Consider the following 15,828-nt stretch of genomic DNA (forward strand, 5'->3'; position numbering starts at 1 on the left):
TTTCTTCTATAACTAAATAAGATAAATTGAAACCTGGCATGAAGGAATGTGTTAGGCTCTTGGCCTGATTTTAGGTATACATCAGTGAAGATTGCAGCTACAGCTATTTCTGTGCTACTCAGCACAAACATGAAGAATATGATTAATGACATCAAGCAGAGGGATAAGAAAGTAGAAGAAAAGAAGTTAAAAGAAGACAGGTCTTCAAGTCTGTCACAGTCCAAAAGGATTTTTTAATGATAATTTTCTATAAAATCTTCAGTAGCTTAGAGAAAAGGAGTCTATGTTTCTTGTGGCTGGTATAGCTAGAAAATTTTAATATATGTTGGTTGAGTGCTTTCTGAATATTTTCAATCCTCCCTGAACTATGCTAGCTTGGCTTCTCATGAGGCAATGAGCTTATTCTTTAAATGAGAAACTGCTGTAGGCTATTATTCAGTAGCATGCATTTTGTTTTTTAATGCAGCTGCTATATGAATGTTGAGAATCTTAATAATAATCAGTATGAAAACCCTCATACTTTCTGGATGACATGTATCTTTGTAGTTAATGTCAAAATCTGATGCAATCCAGTACAATCCAGAAATAAGCCTCTTGCTTTTCCATGAACTCAGGATTCAGTGAGGAGGGCAGCAAAAAGGCAAAAAGGAGATGTTGCCATGGCCAGAGGTTGCTCCTGATGCACGTGCTGCTGCTGTCATCAAGGAGTATTGGAGACCCTCTGGCACAATTAAACTGTAGAATGTTTTGCTCCATAATATTCTATGTTAGATGCCATCAGTGTGGTAGCTGTGGTGGATGATGATGTCTGGGTAACATGACCTAAGCATGCCTTTAGAGAAACAACCCACAGCAGGAGGAAGAAAAGCATTAGCCTGTTGTATCACAGTAGGTCTGTGATGTTTCTGTCATAACCATGTCACTGGGCCTCAGTACTAAAACATTTTGTCTTTATGGGATCTTCTGCTTCCTTTTCTTCTTTGGCTTCATTCCTATTGTTTTACACTGTTCCTGAGCTGTTCAAGTGCAAAAGACTTCTTTGACCTGACCTCCAAGCAGCTCTGCTGCCACTGTCCTGCTTGGGGTCCTTGTTTAACTAAGCTTCTGTGAGGTTAGGGTTAGAAGCTCTTTCACAGCAAAATATGAAGCAGAAACCAGGTGGAATGATAACATTAATAATCTTTACTGCTGAAAAATACTTTTTTGCTATTGTGCAAGAGGCTTGTGTTGCAGCCTGATGCCAGCTTGCATTCTGGAGCTGTTGCTGTTACACCAGTCCTTGTCCCCTGAGCTTAGCCTACGCTCCCAAGGTCTCCTGTGGCTTTCAGAGAAGAAAGTAATTATTGGAAAACACTGCTGCTGCTTGATCAATTAATGCTTCAGTGAAAGAAGGAAACTTGAAACAAATAAAATTAATGAGAGAACAGGGAAGAAGACAAGCTCTGCACTTTTATCTACAGATCTGGAAACTGTGAAAGCTTCAAGTCAGTTTCTAGAACCAGTTAATGTTGTTCAACAACGTTAAATCATTAGATTTCATGAGAGCAAACAGAAGAAATTTTAAAAGAAACCTACTGAGTTGAAAGGTTCAATCTAAATTTTCCTGCCTGGAAAAGAACTTCATAGTCTTAAAAATTTATAATTAAGGTACAATGTAAAATGGCCACACTCAGGAAAAATAGAAAAGAAAAAATTAAGAAAATAGGAAACAGGGATGGCTAAGAGGTGAGATTTAAAAATAAAATTCTCTGTAATGGAAAGAATGATGTAATAAGGAAAGACTATTCAGTTAGTGGAGGAAGGGAAGAGATAAGAGGAGAGTAAAGCAAAACAAGTCAATGTTAATCAAAGACTTTTGGTTAAATATAGAAGGATTTTACAAATACACCTGGGAACTAAAAGTTCTAAAAGTATTATCACTAATAAATGAGATGCTGAGTGTCTAAGCTGTTAAGGTCTTCTATAAATGTGCAAACAAACAAACACACAAAAAAAAGAAAATGACAAGAACTATATAATTAAGACATGTCCTGTGAAAGTAATTAACAATGACAAGGAGACAGTAAGGGGATTTGAGCAAGCCTCCTATCCAGCTGCTTCAGATCAGTGCTATAACCTGAAATTGAATTGAAGACCTAGAGACAGTCCGTTCTGGTGGCCTTTGCTACTGCTCTCATCCATTTCATGCTTGGTACAATTTATTTTTCTGTACCTCACAGACAATAGAAAGGTATTCTTTGACCTAACTGAGAAAAAGAACCGAGAAAAAGATAGCGCTGTCTTTGACAGGTGTGTTTTGTAATCCCTGGATTCTTTTTAACCCTCAATCATGCTTGTTTCTGTACAGGCCATGACTTCTGCACTGAAGGCCATAACTGCATGGAGCATTCTGTGTGCCGGAACCTGGAGGACAGAGCTGTCTGTAGCTGCCGGGATGGCTTCCGAGCCCTTCGAGAGGACAATGCCTACTGTGAAGGTGATGCCCTGGGCACAGGCTCAGCACTTCTCTATAAATTACTGTGGGATGAGTCCATTCGTTCGTAAGCTGTCAAAGGGATTGACATACTCAATGCAGTGAGTTAGATGTTGATCAACTAAAATAATCTCTTCAAATAAGTTCATTAAAAGAAAACTAAAAAATCTGATCAGCATGGAGGTAAACAGTTAATATGGCTGAGGTCTTGAATTAGAAATGTGCTTCCATAGGAGAGTTTTCCTTTGTTTTCCAAGGTATTCACATACTTAGGCAATCTAAATCCAACCATTTGAAAAACTTATTAATGCAACATTTAGTTTCTGTTTTCAGTGCTGCATGTTCCTATTTTCTCTCCTCAGGAAGCAAGAAATGCTATAGGTTAGATTCTAGTATTGTTAATCACATTGTTAATCTGTACTGAGTAAAGATTCATTATTTGAGTTGCTCTATTGTTATCAGGAAGCAACAAGCTGCTTAATCAGAAGAGCATCATCTGTACAATCTAGCATCATCAGATGAAAGGAACTCATCCCCACTGCAGCAGTGAAAGCCAAAGTCCTTTGCAGAGTCTCCCAGTGTTGGTGCTGACGTTTGCTCTGCCTCATGAAACCCCTGATTCTGTAAACACAATACCAGTGTGCTGTCAGGCCCTTCTCACAATAAAGCTTAAGTGTTGGCAGCAGAATGGGCTTTGACTAGTAAGCAGTTCTGTTCAGATTAGATTGAAAGTCAAGCATGTATGAGGAGATGTAGTTTAAGGTACTCTGCAGTCCCACCTAATACCTGCATTATTCTCTGGTGATGCACAATAAATGGGATAAATTGAGGCCTTTTAAGATTGTTCCTTTGGCTGAACTTTGCTAAGTTAATGCCCAGAGCTTGCTTGAGTTAGTAGCTGTATTAATGTCAGTGGGAATGCTCATTTGTAGACTTACATTTGAGAATTTGTGGCTGTTTTTGGGAAAGAAGCATATAAGTAATTCAGCTTTATATACACCTATACTTATTTTTTATGGTAAGCCTTGTGATGTAAGCTGATTTTGAGAAGCAGAACTGAAAATCTTCCAGAACCAAATCCCTTGGCCCCCCATCATGTTCCAGGAAGTATCTGACACCAGGACCTGCTGTGTAACTTGCAGCATCAATTGCATTTTGTACCAGAGTCCCTGGAGACTGCTGTGGCCTAGGCTGTGGATCTGTGTTCCTGGGAACTCATCAGCCATTCCCTATTTTAGGGAGTCACTGGAGCAATGGAGTTTTGGTGAATTTAGGAGCTTTAAGAGGTTTTTTTATCTGCAGCTCTATTGTTACTCTGCTCAATGAAAGCAAAAAAACAAATTGCACTTTCTTGGTGATTTCCATGTCTCTCACATTAGAGTCTGTTGCTTTGTGTGTAACTTGCCAGGCATGCCATAAGCAAAGAAAGAGAAGAAACTTTTTAATCAGCATTGAGGGTGAAATGTTTGATAAGGACACAGTAGATTATCATATGTGAGGCTGATGCATTCTTATTATAAGAGGATTTACTAGTTTGTGCAGTACCTGATTTCAATATGATGATCTTTTGAGAAGATTTCTTGGCCCAATTGTTTCTGTATGGGAAAATGACATTGATTCTGGATGGTAATTATGAATCTGCTTAACTTCTTTCAGAAAACATGCATAAGTGAATAAAAGATTGGGACATGTTATTTACATAAAAATAATAATTTTGCTTATTACATGTATAGGCATTTAATTGTAACCTAAAAATGTTCCTGATCCAGGAACACTTGCCCATGTTGAAGGTGATGGGAGTAAGTTACACTAGGAAGATGTGCCCACATGAGCAAAGCTCAGGAGTGGGGTCACTTCCCAAGAGGTTCTCCCTGCCAGAGGTGAAGCTGCCTCAACAGGCAAACCATCCTGGCTTTGCCTCTGGTTCTGTGCTGTAGCTGTGGTGTTGGCACCACACTTGAGCCACGCACAGCTGGTACAGGGGTCCCGACCTGCCCTTGGCTGTCCATCCCTGACTGACTGTGGGGTTGTGTGCTGGAAGGATGGGAGATAAGGCTACAAATCAAAACTTCAGGATTGTTTTTGTGGAGGGGCAGGGGACTGAAATACCCATGTTTCTTCAGAGTTGTGCTTTTATTATTGTATCCCTTTTTCAGTTCAAATGTCTCTTTGAGCAGGGGATTTTATTTCTGGAGAGAGACTCTTACTTTATATACTAAACTAACAAACAGCAAAAGGCACAATGGCAGTAGTGTAGCACCAAGTCTTTGCAGAGTCCTGGGCCTCATCTTGAAAGGCTGAAATGGTCCCAACCTCCCTTTCTCAGTGGATACCCTTTCTTCCCTCTGCTATTATTCGGTCTTTAATTGCAAGGAGTGCCAGGTGTAGAACTGTAGAGTTAACACAAAGCCTTTCAGAGAAGGCTTTTTGTAATGCCTAGAGCCCATAGATATGAAAGCTGTTTCTGTGTTTGCACTGCACAAACTTCAGATATACTCAAAAATTGGATGTCATTGGTTCTGTGTTAGAGCCAAGTTCACTAAATACCATCCTGATTTGTGCTCTAGCACGATCAAAATGGAAAGAATAAACAGAAGTAATGATGCTCCCATTTGCAGAACTATTCCTTAAGGAGAAAAACAAAAATAAAAACCTCAAAGCTGGTTTCAGTGTGGGTCTGAAAAAGCTGCATAAATTTCACCTGAATGATGGAAGAGTTTGGCTTCTGTCCTAGAATGAACCAGTGCTTTTCCAAAGCTGTGGGATGTCTCTAGATACTTTTATGGTGCTGCTATATTATAATAATATTTGTTAATATTTACATCACATTTAGCTTTCTTTCACAGTGCTGCATAAAGCAGTACTTAAAGAATTGGTATTTCTTAATTTACATGCTGGAAGCCTTATTCCAAATACTTTTAAATCTATTTTCTGCCTCAGACTATTATGCAGTTTGAGATACTTTGTGAGCAGGTTGTGTATGGATTATGCTCTGCTGCCAAGGTGTAGGTGCTTTTAATACAGCATCCTACCTAACAATAACAGCTTACTAAAACAGGTGTTCTGGTAAAGGGTAATTAGTTTTTCCTGAAGCTGCATGTGCAGTACTCTCAAATTGAAGATTACCCTCTGGAATATATTTCAAAGAGTGTTCAATACCCACTGCTTTTATGATGGTGGAGTTATGCTGAAAAGGCTTTTCAGGATAAAGGTTGTGACTCTTGGCTGCCAAGGTAATCTGATGCATCTAGAGGAGCATATTTCAGCTATCTCTCTGCAAAATATGATTTCAGTTCAGAAGTACTGCCAAGGATTGCTGATTAAATAGAGAGCAGAGGAAGCTCGAGAAAAAAGACCTGAAAATACAATAATTTTTGTGGAGACCAAGACAGAACATGACCTGAGAAAACTGCATTATTCTTTATCAAGAGGATTTTGCCTGATGCAGAGGCTATTTTACATCACATATCTGTCTTGGCTGTGATAGAGTTAAATTTCCTTGTAGCAGCCTGTGTGGTGCTGTGGTGTAGGTTTGTGATGCCATCCTCAGTAGTGAAAACAGGAGTACAGTGTGGTTGTTTCTCAGAGATTGGTCGAGCATCAGTCTGCTGCTGGTAGCTGGAGAGTGGTTACCTTTGAGTCCTTTTTTTTGCTATCCCCTTTCACTTATTTTATGATATCAAAAATGTTTTATTTATATCAAGTGATGCGTTTTTTCTCACTTTCATTCTTTTTCCTAATCCCTCCATCCCACTGTAGGGTTGAGCAAGAAAAGAGCTGCTGGGTGCCAAATTGCTGACCAGGGTCAGCCCTCTACATGTGACAAATTCGTTATGGGTGTGTGGACATGATGTTTATTTTTTGATATTTAGAAATTTAGTTGTACTATTTACACAGTATCCAACATAGTTAACTTAGAACAATTTTGTGTGAAACAATTTTCAATTTATATTCCAATTTATTCTCTCTCCTCACTAACTCTTCTAGTTTCTCTGCTGTTGTCATGTTTGTCCCAGTTTGAAGTGTAGCAGATGAAATTAGACCAAAGACTGAATGACTTTGTCTGGATTTGAGAATTACATCAGCTTCACTGATGATTGTCCCTTGAGGGGAGATGGTTTTCAGTTGAGAAATATGCTTTTGAATAAGCTGGCTTGATTTGAATCATTGCCAGTGGAGGGAAGTAAGCAGTCTTAGAGGAGAAATTGCCTCTTTCCAGAGATTTCTGGAGCACGTCAGAAATGACACTTGGTTTCACCTTATCAGGTGTCCCTTAGCTCACAGTTGTATGTTACTATTCTGTTTGGAAAGATTTATTCATTTATCCCCGTGTATGCTTAAAAATACTATTAACTCTCTTCCCCAACAATATGAATATTGCACTTCTTCACTTACCTAATTAGTACAATCTGTTGTTAATCTTCTTGTTAATCTTGTTGGTTTTAACTACTGGATTACAAAAATAAAGTACATTTGCAAAATTAATTTGACTTCCACGGATTGTAGTGAAGAGAAGAAATCTTATAAAGGATAAATAGTTACAATCAAATTGCAGTGTTGCACCATATTGGCCAAGTAGAGTTATAAAGAAAGTACTTTTTCTTAAATTAAGTGTAATACTGGGAGAGTGTAAGCAAGAGATTTCCATAATGGAGATAACCCTCAAAGTATTATAATATATTCTGTTAAGTCTTCTGAGTCTTTAATAGACAGTACTGAGCTATTTGCTAGCTTTGCTGTCTTCATGGTATGCACCATTTTTTTTTTTGAGTAAGAGTCCTACTTAAAAGCTCTACAGTACTGTCAGCTTTGTGAATCTGGGAAGGCTACTCACACTTCCCTCTTCTAAGAAAAAGTATTTTTTGGAAGTGAAAAGTATCAATAGCATCACATATAGATAAGAAATAAAGATTTCCATCTCTATCAGCTGGCAGTTTGTTCGACTCACTCCCTAGTCATTTTGAGTTGGGTTGGGAAACCGATCAAGCAGAAAGAACAACTTTCACTCTAGGAGGGAGTAATTTTATTTCCAAATTTCTATAAAAACTAATTAAATTGTATTAATATTAAAATGAAATATTAATATTAAATAGTATTAATGTATTATCAATTATTAATGTTTTTTTCTCATCAAAAGCACTGTCATCTTATTTCCATCATTATGTTAGTGAGAAATCTTAATATGTGGAATTAGAAAAGCAGTTTTAATGTGTCAGTGTAGTGGAGCAGGACCAATCCTTCTTGTCTGCTATGGCTTTAATTAAGGAAAATAATAAAGTTTATTCCTAACTTAAAGTGCAGAAGCAGTATCCCTGACACCAGTTCATAGATTGTGGTTCCCACTGAGGTACAGATTGTGTCATCACTAGTAGCAGTGAGATAGTTTGTATATGTACAAATTTTAGGATGTATTCCATGTTACTTGATTTTGTTTACTTCTGCATTAATTATGTTTGGAATGATTCTATCATCCAGCCATAGCCAGGATTGAGAATGATGTTACTACAATTAAGAAAAAACCAAACAGCTGAAATTAATCATATGAAGGGAGCTTCTTGAAAACTCTTAAACTCTGCTCTTACTATCTGGTAAGGAGAGCTTTTATTGCACTGAGAGCTACCCTTTTCCACTTGCAATATAAACATATGATGTAATTTGTCTTCAGATGAGAAGTTAAGGTGAAAGTTTCCATACAAATTAAGCAGACCTGCAACCAAAAGAGAAAATAAAATAAAGCTTTAATTTTGTTCTTATTTTACTTTCGGTTCAGTTTTCACTGTTAGCTGGGAGGTGACTGCTGAAAAAATCAGGTGCTTTGACTGTGTGAAAAGTACCCACAGCCAAATGGTTGGGTTTCTTTTGCAACTTTGAAAACCTCAGTCTAAAAGTGCAACATTTCTTAACAATACGTAAAGGCTGGATTCCCAAGAGTTGTAAAAAAGACACAGAAATGCCTTGCATTAGGGCAATCTGAATTTAAAACAAATACTCTTTCATGAAGAGTGCAGAGCAATAGCAGCCACAGTGTTTGTATCTGTTCTGGTACCTGTAACTAGTTTGGCACAGTTTGAGGGACAGTTGAGTTGTGGTATCAGCACTTTTCTGTAAAAGAGGCAGTAATCTACCAGGTGGCTCACAAGAATATGCCTAGACCCATAGTTTAGACCCAAAGACAGTTTAACCCACACATGGGAGCCTTACCACTGCTCACAGGTGCTGTCTTTGCTCTCTTCCAGTAGGGAGTTTAAAATACATTGGTTCAGTACAATCTGTGCCTTGTCTTCCTGAGAAGAACCCAATAGATATTTGTAGTCTCTGTATAAAAATATTAATGCTCCTCATTACCCTTTTAAAATAGGGGAAAACAAAAACACGATGAGTGGCAAGTATTTGAAATTCTTGACGTTCACGGTTCAAAATGATAAGTTGTCATACTTAACTAAGAAAAGAAAAATATTATTTTGCAATTCAGATTTAAAGAAAGATATAATCCTAACTCAGTGCAGTGCTGAAGGGGGTTGGATCATGAGCTGGAGTGCCAGTAAGTTGTTCCGATTTTCAGAATTGACTAATTAGTCATATACAACATCTTTTTTGTTCTCAGTATGCAACTGTATCAGACTAGTTATTTGGAGCCTAACGAAAGGCCCCCTGGGATGCTTTCATGTCTGACAAATAGCTATATATAGGTACTTGTTTCGTCACATGTACACTACTATATGAATTAATTATAAGGTATTAAATTGTAAGAAGATGCAGTTTGACAAGTAAAATATTCCATGATGACAGGTAGTATTTGTTTTCAAAATTTTCATGTGATATATATTTTTAAAACTACATGTGTGTGGAGTCCAGTGATGTTTTCACAAGACTGAGATAAAGACTTCCATTTCTTCCAAGAGTCTCACATTCACAAGTAGCTGCTGAGCAATATCTCCTACTGCATGTCTTAACAAGGACAGTTTTATCTCTACAGTCTGTCTTCCTTTCCAAAAACTGGGGCAAGTTGAAATAAAAACAACTCTTTGTACTGTTAAAAATGATATTTCTGAAATGCTGTATTGTTGCATTATGTCCTTGAAAAGCTGTGTAGAACTTTAGTCAAGGAACGTAGACCTTGAGTGACTTTGCTTTTATTTCAAGTATTTTTTTGTCCTGATGGCCTCTTCAGAAGCTGCAGGATGGACAGAGAAATCATGAACTTAAGCCAAGATCAGAGAATTAAAAGAGCATGAAGGGAAAAGAACCAGGATGTGTACAATATGTATGTGTTAACTGTGCAGTTTAGTTAGGGGCTAGGAAATAATATGCCCTATGTGAAGAAGCAGCAGTTAGAATTTATTTTTAGTCTAATTAATGCTTTATCAATTTAGTCAAGGTACAATAACATTTTCTTAGTTTACTTACAAGAGTGCTAACACTTAGAATCCACCTCACCCAGTTTCTCTACAGATCTGTTAATAAGTCAATAAAATCAATATACGCTAGTAACTGCCCAATTCTTCTTACCCTCCTTATGTACTGCTGCATGAGTTGTTAGCAGCCAAGTTCTTTTGTGGGACCAGCATGGTGGGAATAATGGAAGGTTGTTTTACCCTTTTCTTCTTGGTCTTTGTGTATGCTTGAGGTAATTTTTGTATGATTTAACTCAGCATGAGGGGTATGTTCTTATAGTTGATTCACAGGGCTAGATTAATTGTGATTCCTTAGGTTGTAGTGCTTTTCTCTTTGGGGGAGGAGAGACACACAGGTCTAGAAAGGTAGACAAAAATAAAAGTAAAAAAACTCCCCAAGAGCAAAAAACAATTTTGGACTTAGCTTGTATATGTGTTACCTCTTGATAATTTTGCTGTAGGGGCCAGGCTTTTCATGGCTGTTGGTAGTAGCAAAAGCACAGGGTTTAAAGAGAAGAAAAAGTTGAAAATTATCTTAAGAGGGTAGAAGTGATAGCAACTATGGTGGTGCTGTCAGCTGGAATAAATAATGTGAAAAAATACACAATTTTGATTGAAGTTGATGGTTACATCCTTTGTGGGATATGTCAGTTGTAAAAACTGCTGCAGTGGATTTGATAGAGCAAAGCAAAACAAAAGTGCAGTGATTGTTTTGTAACTGACTGGAGGCAACAGCAGCAGTTAAACCATAGGCTTGACAGGCGATGGAGAGTCTAGAAATAGTAGTGGGAGGAGGAGGAGGAGGAGCAAGGGCTGTGCCAGAGCCCCAAGATATTTTTTCACCTTAGATGGCAAGTGAGAAAGGGTTTATACAAAAAGAGGCACATAGAAGATAGTGTTATGGAAACCAAAAGACACGAGATATTGAAAACAGGCTGTAGGTGAAAATGAAGGGAAGCTGAAGAGAGTAGAAGCTTGGAAATATGATCAAGGCAATGTGAGACCCTACTGGGAATATTTTTATTAGAGCAATGAGGAAGTTTTAGCATACTAAACATTTGAGCAGTTGGGAAGGTAGTGCGTTTGGTGGTGGAAATAGAAAAGCCCAATACTTTCACAGATGGGTAAGCTGGTGGGATCGTACTTCAAATTTATGCTCTGCTCTTTTTCTTTTAAGGAATAAGAGCTGATGGGTTGAGTACAGGAGGAGAGACAAAGGGAGAAAAATCTGAAGACAGGACTAAATGTAGGTAGAAAGTGGTTGCAGGAGGAAAACAGCAGAGAAGCTTGATGTCAGAGGTAGAAAGTGAGAAAAGTAGGACTTGTTGCTGGAGGGATGACAAAGAGAAAGTAAATGGGCAGAACTTCTTTTCCTCTGTGATCCTGTTCCAGGTGCAGAACAGGTTATGTTTGCTGTAAAGGTTTTAAATCCTCATTTACCTTTTCAATGGTATTGATTGCTGTGAATGGTCACTGTTCATTTTCACAGTCCCTTAATTGTTGAGTAGCACCTGCTGATTTTGTGATGCCCTTTTTCTAGGTCAGGGCCAAGAGAAGAGTCTCAATCTTTCCCTGCTTGTCTCTCTGTATGAGTCAGGGTGTAGTGATAAAGCTAAGGGCCTGAAAGGCCTGTGTTGGGATCATAGTTACTGGTATCCATCCTTGGGGTTCTCAGCAGGGAGGCCCAGGATTCACAGGAGCAGAGAGTGGTGATGCCCTTGCTCTTACCAGCAGAGCCCTCAGATCAGGATTGAGTTGTGCTGATGAAGTTGTGTGAGTGGTGAAAAAACATTAACCTCTTGAGCAGGTAAAGGTGGTGCATGATATTTATAGGCTGTGAAAACATATTGTTTTATTAACATAAAACCATAGGGGTTTTATTTGTTTTATTTTAAATTGTAAGTCTAATCTACTCTGCTCTTGTGTTCAGGGTAATTTTTAATGTGTATATTAAATATTTTTTTTTATAAATAAGGCTTTTCATGTTCCTGTTCCCTTTCTTCCTGGGTAGTTAATGTTATTTGTTGCAAAAAATCCTGCAAGAGTTTTAGCCCTTCCATTAAAACTGGATACTGTCTAACAACAGTGATGTCCCTGGCTGCCATATACCTCTTTAAGGGTGACCAGGGAGATCACGGGTGTTAGACACTATTGAGTTTTAAGGGAAATAGCTGGAGGCAGGACACTATCCATAAAGGATCCTCAGTTCTGGCAGTAGCCTCTTCTCATAACAGCTGATAATTACTGACTTAGTGATAATGACCAGACTCATTTGTTCTGGAAGGCTTTTGTGCTAGATAAAGGCAGTGATGTATATAGGGAGGCCTAAGGAGAGGCTTTGTTTGTTAGTGTGAGGCTTTAGTCAACAATGATTTATGGATTGCAGGTCAAGTTCTGTTCTTATTAATGGGATTGTAAAATATAACTGGGAATTTTACTCTGGGGAAGCAAACTCATTAGGGTGCAGGAGAAAGGGATACAGGGAAACTTTTCTTCCGTTATATATTTTGCATAAATTTTGTTTGAGTGCCTGGGGGAATAAAGAAAGGCAGGTTTTTCAGGGTTTTTTTTTCTGTTTTTGATGTTTTTGCGAGTATAAATAAATCATTGAAGTGCAGATTCCAAACACTTTTGCACTAACCAGTTTTCCCAGAGGTGCCCCTTTTATCTGTTCCACTGGGAACAGAGCAGGTTGATGATCTCCATGACTACACTCTTGTCAGTACATCACAGCTGGTGGCTCAGTAGCACATGACAGACTTCAAGCACACAAGTCTTTATTGTTGAATGTGTAGAGCCATTGGAGTGGTGCATTCATCCTATTGAACTGACTTCGGTATCTTACTGGCTGAGCAGTAAAACCTGAATATGCATTAATATGCTAACTAGGCTTTTTGGCAAAAGGAAATTAAGATAGATGTTGTAGGATTTCTTAGATATGGAAATGCATAAGATTTTCTGTTGTGCATACCTGTCTAAAGGTGGCATGCTTGTTTTGGCCTAGGTAGGGTTAATTTTCTTCACAGCGGCTGATGTGGGGCTGTATTTTGGGATTTTGCTGAACACAGTGATAATAGAGATGTTTTTGCTGAGCAGAGCTTACACAGAGCCAAGGCCTTTCCTGCTTTTCTTCCTGCCACACTGGGAAGGAGACTGGGGGTGCCTGGGGGGCTGGGAGGAGACACAGCCAGGACAGGTGACCCAAACTGGCCACAGGGAGATCCCAGACCATGTGCTATTGTGCTCAGTGTATGCACTGGGGGAAGGAGGAGGAAGGGGGGACGTTTGGAGTGATGGAGTTTGTCTTCCCCAGTAACCATTACATGTGATGGGGCCCTGCTCTCCTGGAGATGGCTGAGCAGCTGCCTGCCATTGCAAAGCAGGGAATTAACCCCTGGTTTTGCTTTGCTTGTGTGTGCAGCCTTTGCTTTCCCTATTAAACTGTCTATATTTCAATCCACAAGTTTTCTGTCTTTTATCCTTCTGATTCTCTCCTTGTTCCCACTGGTTGGGGAGTGAGCAAGTGGCTGCCTGGGGCTTGGCTGCTGACTGGGCTCACACCATGGCTGGGTACACCAGTGTTTCCAACCAGTGAACAGGATGAAGAAGCTTTTATTTTGGTAGCTTTGAAAGACAACAGATGTTGGGCGCATTCCCTGCCCTAGTTCAGTACTCCTTAATCTGTAATACCTTGACCTAAGCTCCCATGTGGAGTGCCAAAGGGGGAATGGAATTGCAGGCCTTTAGTATGGTCAATCTCTGTGTGACTAGCTGTCATTTGACTGTTATTTTACCCTTTTTTGTATTAATTATCTTTATCTAGTATTAAAGTTGTAAATTGTTTGTAAAAGTATCTTCTTACCTGCTGTGTGTCCATTGTCTTCAGGTGCCAATGTAAAATAAACTTGTGATAATAGCAATAGCAGAGGGTTAGGTGGAAGTTCTGAGTTCTAGTAAGCATTTAAAAAATATGAGCAATTTCTTTGCAAATCAGTTTGAAAAAAACAGTACATCAGATTTGTTCAAATGAACACTTCAGAGTTAACCTGAACAGATGTGTGTTGAGTTTTCTTCCTTTTTTTAAAATCGGTTGAATAAGCAAGGTTTGTGAAAAAAAAAAAAAGATTATAAATAAAACATTTTTTAAAATCTTAATATGTGGTATGTTGGCAAAGTGAAAGCTCATATTTAGAGCACTTCTGAATTAGGAGGTTTGAAACAAAGGAGTGACTTTAAGTTTTTCCCTGCAAAATAAAAACTGTTGGCATTTTGGATCTCCTGTGGTTATTTACCTTCCAAAGCAATCATTATTATAGTTTTCAGAAAGTTCTATTCAATGGTTCTGAGGCTTTGGATTTTTCAGTAGAATTTTCTGAGAGTGCCAGAGCTGGCTTCTAGGCAGTCTGTTGATGCTGAGAACATAAGACCTCTAATTACTCGAAGACTGATGTTGTTACTTAAATATAAATCAACACAATTAATTTAATATGGAGTTGTTAGCTGGAATTATGAAAGACACAAGTTGCATCATTTGTTGTAGAGGCTGAGTCATATGTTGTGACTGTTGGCTGCTTTTGTGAACAGCACACTTGTGTTTCTGTAGAACATCTGTAAGCTGGGAGATCTGTGCCCCATTCCACTCTCTGTGCAAAACCAGCTGTGGTGGTCTCATGATAGCTTCACTTTTTTTTGGTGTTCTTAGATGAAGTTCACAGAATGTGTTTGGAGCCTTAGTGTGCTCGCTGTGTTCACTGTAAATGCACGCTCATTTGTGCAAGTACACATGTACATAAAAATTGTGGGGTTAGCTTTTCTAAACTACCACCTTAATACACCTATGAGTCTCTCATGCCTGCAGAATTTACAAGGTAAAGGGAAGGAAACCAGCCAAAGTACATCAGCCATGAAATTCTTTTGCAGTGGACACTTTCATGTTTGGTAGCAAACTGCCCCCAGCTTCTCCAGCAGAATCCCGTGGGCAGAAGACCTGTGGAAAATTCTTTTTCCAAAACTGAACGAGATTAGGAACTTACTACAGAATCAGTAATATTCAGTGAGTCACACTGTTTTGTACAGGAAGGCAGATTATATTCTAAGAATGCAAATGGGGGAAGAAAAGAGCAGTTGATGAGTGCAGTTTGTAAATTCCTCTTGATTTAAAGGTACAGGGAAGATAGAAATGTGGAATAAGCATACAACCTAAGCAGGAACAAAGTGCAGGAGTTAATAATGTTGACATTTAGCATCACAGCATTAAGAAATCCACCCTGATTTGAGTTTATATATACAGTCTTTTATCTTGAATTATCATTAGACTCTGCAACACGATGCTTTTCCGTACAGAGATTTTATTTTCAACACAAAAGCTATAAACATAATTGAAAACAAGAAAGAAATCAAAACTGATGAGCAGGAAAGAAACCAAGCCAACAATCCACCCATTTGATTTTTAGCATACTTTGGTAGTAAGGTTCAGTGACACATTGCATGGCAATAGAAATAGCTGTATTGAGCATCTCAGTAATGATGTCTTTATCATTACTGTTACAGGAACAGCATGCTACTGACCACTTCCAAATTAATATAGCTTTTCTTTTTTACAGTATAATAATACTATGCAGAAGGTTTTTTGCTATTCGTAGTGTGTTTTCTGTCTTACCATTGAATTGTAACCTGATACAAGAAATACGTCTAATTTTGAAATCCAAGAGAGTACCAAAGCAAATTATGTTTTGAATTCCATGACTACAGTCATTTTTGTTGGGAGTTTGCTCTAGGACCTTATACTGCAACAAGTGTTCTGCCCCAACAAGTATTTTATCAAGTTGCGTTTTGTTCTGTCAGAGCAGATCTTTTATATGAGTGAGATTCTCACAGGTTCCTTTTGGGTACAGTGTGTATATGTATCTATAGACATGGTTATGTAGATATTTGCAGGTACAGGTGTATGTGTTTAAATAT

General features: G+C 38.4%; 1 protein-coding gene across 2 annotated transcripts in view; it reads left to right on the plus strand.

Moving 5' to 3' along the window:
- NELL2 (neural EGFL like 2) overlaps positions 1-15,828 on the plus strand; it is a 134,988-nt gene that overhangs the window by 57,565 nt on the left and 61,595 nt on the right. For both annotated transcript variants that reach the window (XM_058021901.1, XM_058021902.1), the window contains exon 12: positions 2,348-2,476. In XM_058021901.1, coding sequence (XP_057877884.1) covers positions 2,348-2,476 — 129 coding nt within the window. The remainder of the gene's footprint in view (positions 1-2,347; positions 2,477-15,828) is intronic.

Source organism: Melospiza georgiana, chromosome 4 (assembly GCF_028018845.1).
Source record: "Melospiza georgiana isolate bMelGeo1 chromosome 4, bMelGeo1.pri, whole genome shotgun sequence".
In the NCBI taxonomy this organism is placed as follows: domain Eukaryota; kingdom Metazoa; phylum Chordata; class Aves; order Passeriformes; family Passerellidae; genus Melospiza; species Melospiza georgiana.